This window comes from Manis javanica, chromosome 8, assembly GCF_040802235.1.
Source record: "Manis javanica isolate MJ-LG chromosome 8, MJ_LKY, whole genome shotgun sequence".
In the NCBI taxonomy this organism is placed as follows: domain Eukaryota; kingdom Metazoa; phylum Chordata; class Mammalia; order Pholidota; family Manidae; genus Manis; species Manis javanica.
Genome location: NC_133163.1, coordinates 111,188,470 through 111,201,513, shown reverse-complemented (window position 1 = coordinate 111,201,513; position 13,044 = coordinate 111,188,470). Strand labels below are relative to the sequence as shown.

Here is a 13,044-nt window from a genome sequence, read left to right as displayed (position 1 = left end):
GAGAAACTGGTTGGTACAATTTCAATTTTTTGAATTTACTGAGGCTCATTTTGTGGCATAGTATATGATCTATTCTTGAAAATGTTCCATGTGCACTGGAGAAGAATGTGTATTCTGCTGCTTTTGGGTGTAGAGTTCTGTAGATGTCTGTTAGGTCCATCTGTTCTAATGTGTTCTTCAGTGTCTCTGTCTCCTTACTTATTTTCTGCCTGGTTGATCTGTCCTACCAGGTGAGTCGAGTGTTGAAATCCCCTAGAATGAATGCATTGCACTCTATTTCCCCATTTAATTCAGTTAGTATTTGTTTCACATATGTAGTTGCTCCTGTGTTGGGTGTGTAGATATTTATAGTGGTTATATCTTCTTGTTGGATTGACCCCTGTATCATTATGTAATGTCCTTCTTTGTCTCTTGTGACTTTCTTTGTTTTGAACTCCATTTTGTCTGATACAAGTACTGTAACTCCTGCTTTTTTCTCTCTATTAATTGCATGAAATATTTTTTTCCATCCCTTCAATTTTAGTCTGTGTATGTCCTTGAGTTTAAAGTGAGTCTCTTGTAGGCATCATGTAGATGGGTCTTGTTTTTTGTCCATTGAGTGACTCTATGTCTTTTGATTGGTGCATTCAGTCCATTTACATTTTGGGTGATTATTGATAGATTTGTACTTATTGCCATTGCAGGCTTTAGATTCATGGTTACCAAAGGTTCAAGGTTAACTTCCTTACTATCTAAGAGTCTAACTTAACTCACTTAATATGCTATTACAAACGCAATGTAAAGTTTCTTTTCTTTTTCTCCTCCTTTTTCTTCCTCCCCCATTCTTTATATATTAGGTATTATATTCTGTACTTTTTGTCTATCCCTTGATAGACTTTGGGGATAGTTAATTTAATTTTGCATTTGCTTAGTAATTAGCTGTTCTACTTTGTTTACTGTGGTTTTATTACCTCTGGTGACAGCTATTAAACCTTAGGCACACTTCCATCTATGGCAGTCCCTCCAAAATACACTGTAGAGATGGTTTGTGGGAGGTAAATTCTTTCAGCCTTTGCTTATCTGGAAATTGTTTAATCCCTCCTTCAAATTTAAATGATAACTTTGCCGGATAAAGTAGATTTGGTTCCAGGCCCTTCTGCTTCATTGGATTAAATACATCATGCCACTCCCTTCTGGCCTATAAGGTTTCTGTTGAGAAATCTGATGATAGCCTTATGGGCTTTCCTTTGTATGTGAGCTTACTTCTCTCTCTGGCTGCTTTTAATCATCTGTGCTTATCCTTGATATTTGCCATTTGAATTACAATATGTCTTGCTGTTGTCTTTCTTGGGTCCCTTGTTTTGGGAGATATGTGTACCTCCATTGCCTGAGAGACTATCTCCTTCCCCAGACTGGGGAAGTTTTCAGCAACTAATTCCTCAAAGACACTTTCTCTTATTCTCTCTCTTCTTCTTCTGGTACCCCTATAATGCAAATATTATTCTGTTTGGATTAGTCACACAGTTCTCTCAATATTCTTTCATTCTTAGAGATCCTTTTTTCTCTCTGTGCCTCAGCTTCTTTGTATTCTTCTTCTCTAGTTTCTATTTCATTTATCGGCTCCTCCACTGTATCCAATCTGATTTTTATGCCCTCCATCATCCTCTTCAATGATTGGATCTCTGACTTGAATTCATTCCTGAGTTCTTGAATATCTTTCCGTACCTCCATGAGCATGTTAATGATTTTTATTTTGAACACTCTTTCAGGAAGATTCATGAGGTTGATGTCATTTAAACCTTTCACAGGAGTTGTATTAATAATTTTACTCTGAACCAGGTTCCTTTGGTGTTTCATATTTGTATATGGTGTCCTGTAGTGCCTAGAAGCTCTACTCTCTGGAGCTGCTCTGCCCCTAAAGCAATTTTCGGGGTTACAGGGCAGTAGTATTGGTGCCTGGGCGCAGGAAAGAGCTGTTTCCTGCTTCTTGGCTGCTGTGCCTGTTTCCACTGCCTGAATCAGTGGGCCGAGCACACAGGTATAAGCCTCTGTGCTCTGTTTGTAGGTAGATCTTCCCTCTGGCTGGCTTCATGCCAGGGTAGGGTTTGCTGGTTTGCGAGCCAGGTGGAGCCAGGTTGTCCAGGAGAAAGGCACAGTAGGCTGCATATCATGGAGGGGGTCCTTGGAGCTGTGTAGGCAGCCAGGGAGCTGGAGCACCTGAAGATTGTGAAAGCTCTCAACCTGCTGGGCAGAGTTCACCCTGGCAATTTTGTCTTACCTGCCATTTCTCCTGAGCAGTAAGCTCTGTGCAATCCTTGCCCATTTAGCAGCCCTCTTGGTAAGGGTTTCCTTGTTAGGAAGTCTCTCAGACTACCCACCTTTCTTTTGTCCCAGAGCAGCTGGATTTGGATCCCTGCTTTCCACAAGCTGCTGGAATCTCAGTCTCTCCAGGAATTCTGCCTATCTTAGCTTTCCAACCCCCTGATCACAAGAGTATCATGTAAGCACCATGAAATGTAGGTTTGTGCTCCCAGGGCAGATCTCCATAGTTAGATATTCAGCAGTCCCAGGCCTTCCACTCCCTCCCTGCTCTGTTTCTCTTCCTCCCACTGGTGAGCTGGGTGGGGGAAGGGCTTGGGTCCCGCCGGGCCACAGCTTTGGTACGTTACCCTGTTCTGTGAGGTCTGCTGTTTTCTCCAGGTGTATGCAGTCTGGCACAGTCCTCTTTCCTGTTGCTCTTGAAGGATTAGTTGTATTAATTATATTTTCATATTATATGCGGTTTTAGGAGGAAGCCTCTGTCTCATGTGTCATGCCGCTATCTTTAATCCTATCTCCTCCCTACGTCTTTTACACCCCATCTTCCTTCTATGTGAGTCTCTGTTCAAAAATGTTCATCATGATTTTTTATGTAGATTTAGTATACTGAATTTCAGATGGTAATTCTAATCATAGTAACTTTATAATAGAGAACTATGGGCAAAGTTTCTACTATGTTCATGTTATGTATGAAGGAAGATTTTGTTTTTTAAGTGTAATTCAAACTATCAACCTTTCATTGGCTGTCCTGATTCTCTTAGGTGATCTTGGAATTTACAAAACAACATAAAGAAGAAGATACAATTTTAGTTTTTAATGTTACTCAGTTAGGAACAGAGGCTACCGTGAAAACATTTGAATTAACCGCAGTATCTTATTTAAAGAAAATCAGCTTGGATTACCATGAAATTCAAGGTAATAATAGCCATAAACATAGAAAAAATAGTCAATAGTAAATACAGTGTTACTTTGAGTTTCTGAAACACTTTCATTTGTATAATATTTACAGTAAGTAATGGCAGTATTTAAGCATTTTAAAAATAACTCATTTAATCCTTGTAACAATGCTGTGATGTGCGTGATGTTATTATCTCTAATTTACATAAGATATAAATCGATTATATAATTTACCCAATACCACATTGCTGGTTAGTAGCTGAACCATGAGTTAAAACCCTGTAGGTCTAGCCCTAGGGTCTGTATTCTTTACTATGATCTGCTACCTCCCTATATATACACACACACACACACACACACACACACACACACACACACACACCCTTTATATAAGGAGTATTATTCCCATTTTACAAATAAAGAAAGGGTAAATAAAGAGAGATTAAGTGACTTACACAATACCATGCATCTTAACAAATGACAAAACCTGAACTTACCTCAGGTTTATAATATTAAAATCCTTGTTTTTTCTGTTGAATAATGTTCGTATTCTAGAAGCAGCACCAGGTTATATAAATAAAAATGGGGGGACATGAAATTCATTCTTTAGAAGCTCTTATTGTTTATTGATTTCACTGTATATCTTGAGTACTCATTAGATTTTTGAAGAATGAAGGAATGGGTGTCAATCTATAGTAATTAAAACTACCTAATATTTGTCTAATATTTGAGTTACATATAATGATGTATGTTTGTTTTTTAAATATTTGAAACTAAAATAAACTTCAGTTTAGGAGAAACATGTTTTACATGTTAGTAAGTTTCTATGAACACTGTGTTAAAATGGAGTTTACATTACTGTCTTGAGGAAAAGAAATATAAATAATAAATTTGTCAGGCCATTTTTTTCCATTAAGGAAGGTTATAACCCTGAAGGTCAAAGGCAAATTTTGATGACTCAGAAGTAGGGGTTATGGAAGTACAAATAATAAAAGATGGGTTAAATGGTAGATAGACCACTCTCCCTCCATACCTTCTTGATGCAGTTCCTTTTTTTGTCTACGTAAGGTTATAAAGGACATCTGGTAGTACCTGTTGTTTTTAAATAGTTTAACAGTTTCTCATCCTTAAAAAATTCTTTCCTCTTCTATGTAAGCTTTCTCTCCTAATCTAAACAAAGGATAGTTATTTAAATTTATTCAGTATGGCTGAAATATTTGTTCATAGAATTGTATAGCTCAAAGAGATATTACATATTTTTCTAGTCAGTCCTCCTTACTGTATAGTTGAGAAGGCTGAAGTTAAATAGCTTTTAGTGAGGGTAGAGGTGAACTAGAATTCATATTTCTCAGTTCTTCCACCATTGTCTTTCAACTGGGCTACAAATACAACTATGGTCTTAATATCTATAGAGGTTTTGATTATTTTTGAACACAGATGTAAAATTGAATGAAAATAAATATGCCTCTTTTTAAGTAAGTTGAGTTTAAGTTTTAAAGTAAATTTAAGTCACAGATAATTTAGATTGGTTTATTTCTTCACCAGTGATGACCTTGGTATTTAATAACTATGAAAATATGTGCAGATAGTCTTTTTTTTATTATCAAGGTTTCATTGATATACACTCTTATGAAGGTTTCACAAGAAAAACAATATGGTTACTACATTCACCCATATTATCGAGTCTCCCCCACCATACTCCATTGCTGTCACTGTCCATCAGTGTAGTAAAATTGCAGAGTCACGACTTGTCTTCTCTGTGCTACACTGTCTTCCTCTTGACCTCCCCCACACCATATGTGCCAATCATAATACCCCCCAATTCCCTTCTCTCTCCCTCCCCACCTGCCCTCTCCGCCCTCCCCTTTGGTAACCACTAGTTCCTTCTTGGAGTCTCCGAGTCTGCTGCTGTTTTGTTCCTTCAGTTTTGCTTCATTGTTATACTCCACAAATGAGGGAAATCATTTGGTATTTGTCTTTATTGCAGATAGTCTTTTGAAGATTAACAAAAGTTTTAAAAAAGAAAAGACATCTAGAAAATTCCAAACTTAAAAAGGGGTGATATTTTTAACACTTTTTAAATTTTTTCTTTAATTTAGGATCCAAAAAGAAGCCCCTTCATTTAATTAGCTCTTCTGACAAACCTGGATTAGATCTCTTGAAAGTAGAGTATATTAAGGTAAGGGCCATAGGATGTTTATGTATTGTACATTGTACACTCTATCCTCTAGAAGGAAAAACATGACTGTACATTAGTAAAGGCTCTGGATGTGTATCATAGGGATATCTACGGTTTCTCTTTCCATTTGTACACTTTCTTTTTCACTTCAGTACAGGACTAGGACTATTACAAAGCCACTAAGTTTTCTGTCCCCAAAGATGGAAGCCTGGGATGAAGTAGGACCTACTGCTATTTTCACCTACCTACATTCATTGTATATGTAGGTGACATTTGGCTGAGTATCATATCAAAAGGCATAGAGTCTTTTTGGATTGGGTTTAGAGAAGTACCAGGATTGGGAAGGACTCAGAAATATAAAAGAAACACTGAAGGAACTGATGGTATTTATCCTCATTTAAGATTATTAGTTGGTTTAATTATTTGATGACTGTTTATGGAATGCTTTTATGTGTCAGGTTCTGTTGGGCACTTGGGATACAGAAATGAAAAAACATTGCCTATTTTTAAGGAAATTACAGATTAGTAGGAAGATGGACAATAAACAACAATTAAAATACAATGTGATTGATTCCCTAATAAAAAAGAGCACAAAACATTGTGAAATCAGGGAGTCAGAGAAACTAGTCTAGCCAGAAGGCTTCCCTCAAGAGGCAAAAATGAATTTACTATGTACCCAAGGGACAAAACTTGAACCAATGGGTAATTATTATGGGAGATGAGATTTTTGATGCAGTAGTAAGACCTCAATAAATCAATGTTCTCTGACAACTGAGTTTTTAAGAAAATGAAGTTTATTTCATTGGAAATATTCTAAAATAGACTTGCTAAAGATATAAATGGAGTTAAGAATTAAGTGATGGTTGTGTTAGATGATCTTTAAACTTTGTGGTCTTCAGAGTTTATGATTCTGATCTCTACCTGCCATTCTAGAACTGAATGTTGCCATGCTTTCCCATATTTGAGGAGGAAAAAACAAATTTGCACCACTAAAATAAATAATTTGGGTGTAATTTTATAAAAATGACAATAAAATTAAATATCTAACATATAAAAGTACAGTTCTAACCAAATATAAATAAACTGGAGACCATAAGTAAGTGATTTATTTGCCTTGGTCTTAATTTCTTATTTGAACTCTTATTCTTCTTTTTAGGCTGATAAGAATGGACCTAGTTTTCAAACTACATTTGAAAAAACTGAACAGACAGTTAAGGTAAGAAATTTAATTTAAAGAATATTTCCTATTTGAAAATAACCTGCTCTGGAAATCAGTATCCTTTGAAGAATATTGACTGGGGTATTTGATGAAATAATCAAAAACCAATAAAAGCTATAAATTAAACTCATAGATACCTGCCATGCTCTATGTTTATGTCCCACCATAGTAAATCTGGTTTTGACTTACTGTAGCTTATCATATTTATTTCTCAAGAATGGAATGCTGCAGATGAGAGAACTTTGATGTCTAAACAGATGAAACTAGATACTACTGTTTAATGCAGGGCTGAGACAGTATGAGAAATACAAGGAAAGATGTTGAGCACTTCTGGAGCCATACTAAGATAGTCATGCGGAGGAAGAAGAGGCAAAATGTGGTCTGGGTTACATTAAGAAGAAAGGGAGAGGGGGGGGATTTTAGATTACACTTTTGAGAGATGGGGAATCTGTTGAATATTGAGAACCTTTCTTTTTGTAATTTATATCCACTTAGTGTTTTGAGGCAATGAAAAAAATTTTCTGTTAAAGATTAAAGAAATATTTGGTTACTATTAGAAAAAAACATTTTGAATGCATTTTGTGTTTTTAGCTTTCTGCAGTCATTGTTTTAAAAAATGTAATGACTTTTTTCTATAGGTTATGTATTCTTTGTTTCTTTTAAAATGATAGGACCATTGCAGTTGTAGATCATTTAGTGACTGAGAACTCTCTTGTTAATTTTACTTTTTACATTTAAATCTCATAAATATCACATTTCAAATTATTTCTTGAGACAGTAGTAACACATGGTAATTCTGAAATTTCATGTTTTAACATTAATTTTATATAATCATAATAAACAGTCCCTTGAAGATAAAAAAACCATATTATGTGTTGAATACTGGGATGGCAATGAGAAGCAGATTATAGGCTCTATGATAACTATGCTTGGGAAATGGAGTAATAAGGTCACTTTCAATCCCTGAAGTGTGTAAATGTAAATTATCCTCCCTATAGTCCGTGTTTAAGGGCTAATTCAAGATTATAGGATGTGAATCTTGATTTCTCTCTTCCTTTCAAACTGTGGAAGGCAGTGATATAAGACTAGCTAGGAGCCTTTTGGGTCCATCATGGAACTTACTAGTATAATTGGCCTTAGAAACTCATTTTCTTTTTTAAACATTTCTAGGTGGCTTTTTCATCTTTAAATCTACTGCTGCAAACACAAGCTCTTCTCTCTTCTATTAATTACCTGACAGCTATCGTTCCATCAGATGGTCAAAACATGGGTAATACCAAAGAAGTACAAATTTCAACTGAAAAGCAACAAAAAAATTCAGCTCTGCAGAAAGGTATAAAAAACATGTTTCTTGTTTTTTGTTATGCAGGGTTTTAGAATTCTAGAAGTAAGAGGGGAAATCCTGCAGATCACCTAGTTCAGTCATTTGCATGCTATTTTCCCTAGTTTCATTCTTTTCTGCAAACTAAATTGTGTGTGGGTACCTGATACAGAAGGCAAATGTAATTAATACTGTTATTTTTTTTAATGTCTATTCTTGTTCTTATTTTGGTGGTGGTGGGGAGTAGGAGGTGTGCAATAGGAGAAGGTCTGTATTAACACTGAGTTTTCCTCCCCTCTCAGGGGCTCCTGAGGGGCTCCCTAGAGGGTTAGTCTTCCCTTCCATTCCACAAATAAGGAAATCAACACCCAGAGACGAGGTGTCTTTCATATTCTGACCCTGCTATGCAAACTGTGTGACTGTAGGCACATATTTAACTTCTGTGAGTTTCAGTGTCATTACCTTATTTAAAATTTCTTTTAGTTTTAAATTATAAAAGTGATACATCTCACTATGAAAAATCCAAACTCTGCAGAATATGTAAAACAAAAAAAGGTTATCTGGAATCTTTCAGAACTTGAGAAGTGAGCTGTAGCTCACTTAATCTAGGGAAGAAACTTTTAGTAGAGTTTAGCTAACTAGAATTCCACTGTGATAGAAGGCTTTGTTTTATTTTTAGTGATCGTATCTTCTAAAAATAGTGACATTATTGACTTCAGACTGTTTGCCAAGTTGAATGCTTTCTGTGTCATTGTTTGCGATGAAAAGAACAATATTGCTGAAATCAAGATTCAAGGTAAAAGTATTAAAATTTTTTTAAAGATAAGCATTTTTTTCAGTGTTGAAGAATATACAAATGGAGGGCTCTGAGCTGTGAAAACTAGATGTTCTTTTATTTTATGACATAATTGGACTTATGCTTTCTTAATTCTTTGGGATGTAGACGTTGGTCAGAATTTGACCATCAGATTGAACCATACATATTGATGCTTCCGGTCTTTCTGAAAATTGTCTCAGAGGTGAAAAGGGGTACTAAAGTCAGTGTGGGAATGCCATTGATGGGCTGGGATAAGTCAATCTAGAGTTTAGATTAAATTATATGTATAGGCTTTATTTTGGTACAAATGTAAACCAACCTTATAATGAAGACCAAAACCTACGAGCCTATTACGTTCTTTTAGGCAAAAGCTGCTAAAACTAATATAGCCTTTTCTCTATGTTTTTACCAGCTCATTGTAATCAGGTAAAGATAAAGAATATGTTCAATAAAATTTTTGAGGAATGTAAAAACCAGAAAGCTAGGTGTTTTTTTTTTTTGCTGGCAGTGCATCTACTAGGCTGAATTTGGTTCATAAAACTTACAGCTTCCACGTAAATGACTGGCATAAAGGATTTACTAAAATCAGAAGAAAACCTGTTTGTACTAGTATGTTATCTATCTCAGAAGTTTGGAAATTCAGATAATTATTTTAAAATGAATTAGTAGATTTCATTGTTTATAAAATAAAAATGTCTAATATCACAGCTTATCAACTGGGAATTCAAACATTGTTAAATTTTTTAAAATATCACCTCCAAAATAAAACTATACAATGGAAATATTTCAAGATCTTACTGTGGTAGCTCTGTAGGAATTACAATCATATAATTATTTTTCAGGCCTTGATTCTTCTCTTTCTCTTCAGTCAAGAAAACAGTCACTATTTGCCAGACTGGAAAATATTGTTGTCACAGATGTTGATCCTAAGACAGTTCATAAAAAAGTAGGTGATAGTAAAATAGATAGCTTATATTTTTTGATGACTGAACATACGATTTTATTTTTAAATATATTTTATTTTAAAAAATATTAAATAAACTTTGATAGAAAAATGTTTCTATAATGACTAGGGACTTATTTTGCCGTTATCCTCTTGGATGGAGTACATTCAAATCTCTGTTTTTCAGGCTATGTCAATAATGGGAAATGAAGTTTTTCGCTTTAACTTGGATTTGTATCCAGATGCTACTGAGGGGGATTCCTATACTGACATGTCCAAAGTGGATGGTGTGGTATCACTGAACGTTGGCTGTATTCAGATTGTCTATCTTCATAAATTCCTTATGTCACTTCTGGTAAAAAATCACTATTTATATATTGATTTTTAAATTTAGAAATATTTAAGTCTTAACAATTATGATTGAAAATCTTACAAACTTTGGATTTTGGGTTGTGTATTGTTTTGATTATAGATAGTATTTATGTATTAATGTAGAGGTTAGAACCTTTCATTAACAGTTGAAATCCAGATCATTTAATGATTTTGCCTAGAACTGGAATTATTTTTGCTAGAATATAGAAACCAGTTCTCAACTACAAAAAATATTAAAATTTATTTTCTTTCTGTTCCTCAGCCATAATACTTAGCCCTTATCAGACAGCTCACAAATCTGGATGGATATTAGTAGTTCTTTCCTAACTGGAAAAATGGGACTGAACTGAAAGTTACCTATTGGAAAAAATTAGCACATGAATAAAAAGAAGATGGTGTTGCTGATGTGCTTGTCCTCTGTTTAAATTTCTCCTTTTGTATCTTGTGCCCACAGAACTTTCTGAACAATTTCCAGACAGCCAAAGAGGCTCTGAGTGCTGCCACTGCCCAGGCTGCAGAAAAGGCTGCCACAAGTGTGAAAGATCTTGCCCAGAGGAGTTTTCGTGCTTCTGTCAATGTTCATTTGAAAGCACCAGTTATAGTCATCCCGCAGTCTTCCATTTCTACCAATGCAGTGGTGGTAGATCTTGGGTTAATCAGAATTCAGAATCAGTTCAGTCTGGTGGCCGGTGAAGACTACTTACACCCTCCAGTAATTGATAGAATGGATGTGCAGCTAACAAAGCTTAAGCTTTCTAGGTATACTCTTTGAATAATTACAAATTTAAGTATTATTTGATGCTTTCCATGAAATCTTATTGAAATTCATATACAATATACTTCTATTGCACAGAACAATTTATTTTTAACCAAATGTTTTTTTGAAAATTTTCAAACCTACAGAAAACTTGTAAAAATAGTGCCATAAAAGTGCTTATAGTCCTTCACCTAGATTCAGCAGATTTTTACATTTGTTTTAACTCTGCGTGTTTGCATATTATAATTAAAAACATTTTTTAAAATTAAATTTTTAAGATTGACGTATGATTCACATTTAACACTGTATTTGTTTCAGGTGTACACCACAATTTGATAATTGCATGTAGTGTGAAAAGATCACCACAATAAATGGAATTAACATCCATCACCCACCACACAGTTTACAAAATTTTTCTTTCTTGTGATGATGACTTTTAAGATCTCTTCTCTTAGCAACTGTCAAATATACAATATGCATTAACTGTAGTCACTGTGCTATGCTTTACATTTCAAGGACTTATACTGGAAGTTGAAACATTTTTTGCCAAACCATTTGAGAATAAACATCTTAACCCTTTGCCCCTAAATACTTTAGCATTGGTCTCCTAAAAACAAGGATACTCATCCTCTTATATAACCCCAAGGGAATTATCAAATTTTGGAAATTTAATACTGATACATCATCTACTATTCAGTCACTGTTCAGATTTTATCAATTATTCTAAAAATATCAATTAGAGTAATTTTTTCCCTTGAGCCAGGATCACATACGGCATTTAGGTGTATCATGTACTACTGAGGGGGATTTTAGTACTGAGAGGTACTCTGGAATACTTCTTTAGCCTTACTTTGTCTTTCATGATGACCATAGTTTTGAAGAGTGGAGTCTAGTTGTTCTATGGAACAGCTCTCAATTTGCTCTTGTTTGAGTGATTCCTAATGATTTCATTGAACTGGTACATTTTTAGCAGAATACCATATAAGTAATGATGTATGGGGCTTATACTAGATGACACATGAAAGGCTATACATAATTTATTTTTTAAATTAAAAATTTTTTTTGGTATCATTAATCTGCAATTACATGAGGAACATTATATTTACTAGACTCCCCCCTTCACCAAGTCCCCCCCACATACCCCATTAGTCACTGTCCATCAGCGTAGTAAGATGCTGTAAAATCACTACTTGTCTTCTCTGTGTTGCACGGCCCTCCCCGTACCCCCCCAACATTATACATGCTAATCATAAGGCCCCCTTTCTTCTTCTTCCCCTTCTCCCTCCCTTCCTACCCATCCTCCCCAGTCCCTTTCCCTTTGGTAACTGTTAGTCCATTCTTGGGTTCTGTGAGTCTGCTGCTGTTTTGTTCCTTCAGTTTTTCTTTGTTCTTATACTCCACATATGAGTGAAATCATTCGATACTTCTTCTTCTCCACCTGGCTTATTTCACTGAGCATAATGCCCTCTAGCTCCATCCATGCTGTTGAAAATGGTAGGATTTGTTTTCTTCTTATGGCTGAATAACATTCCATTGTGTATATGTACCACCTCTTCTTTATCCATTCATCTACTGATGGACACTTAGGTTGCTTCCATTTCTTGGCTATTGTAAATAGTGCTGCGATAAACATAGGGGTGCATCTGTCTTTTTCAAACTGGGCTTCTGCATTCTTAGGGTAAATTCCTAGAAGTGGAATTCCTGGTTCAAATGGTATTTCTATTTTGAGTTTTTTGAGGAACTTCCATACTGCTTTCCACAATGGTTGAACTAATTTACATTCCCACCAGCAGTGTAGGAGGGTTCTTTTATTTCTGTATAGAGACTGTTTTGTTTCTGTATTCTCCCTCCTTAGCTCTTGCATATTTCTCTGTAAGTCCATCAGCATGGTTATGACCTTTATTTTGAATTCTTTTTCAGGAAGATTGGTTAAGTCTATCTCCCCAGGTTCCCTCTCAGGGAAGGATGTCTGTGTAATTCTGGTCTGGATCAAATTCTTCTGCCTTTTCATGTCAATAGAGGTAGTTGTGGGCAGTTGTTGCGTGTGTCAGCTGGGAGAACAAAGTCCCTTCCCACTTGCTCCTCACCTTCCTCTCCTGTGAGAACAGCGACCCCTAGTGGCTTGTGCTGGGCAGCTGCGCACAGACAGGGTCTCTGATTCTTGCCTGGGCCACTGTGGAAGAAGCTCCGTGTGGCTGCTGTGGGCTTGGCAGGTCTCAGGCTGCTCTCTGCTATGGTGGG

General features: G+C 35.6%; 1 protein-coding gene across 7 annotated transcripts in view; it reads left to right on the top strand.

The window, feature by feature from the left end:
- Positions 1-13,044, top strand: part of VPS13C (vacuolar protein sorting 13 homolog C) — a 196,400-nt gene that overhangs the window by 70,044 nt on the left and 113,312 nt on the right. For all 7 annotated transcript variants that reach the window (XR_012120726.1, XR_005057547.2, XR_005057550.2 and 4 more), the window contains 8 exons: positions 3,060-3,213; positions 5,295-5,374; positions 6,531-6,590; positions 7,764-7,926; positions 8,594-8,710; positions 9,574-9,677; positions 9,862-10,029; positions 10,501-10,805. Coding sequence is in view for 4 of the 7 variants with exons in the window: in XM_037004257.2 (XP_036860152.2) it covers positions 3,060-3,213; positions 5,295-5,374; positions 6,531-6,590; positions 7,764-7,926; positions 8,594-8,710; positions 9,574-9,677; positions 9,862-10,029; positions 10,501-10,805 (1,151 nt within the window). In the remaining 3 variants the exon portion in view is untranslated. The remainder of the gene's footprint in view (positions 1-3,059; positions 3,214-5,294; positions 5,375-6,530; positions 6,591-7,763; positions 7,927-8,593; positions 8,711-9,573; positions 9,678-9,861; positions 10,030-10,500; positions 10,806-13,044) is intronic.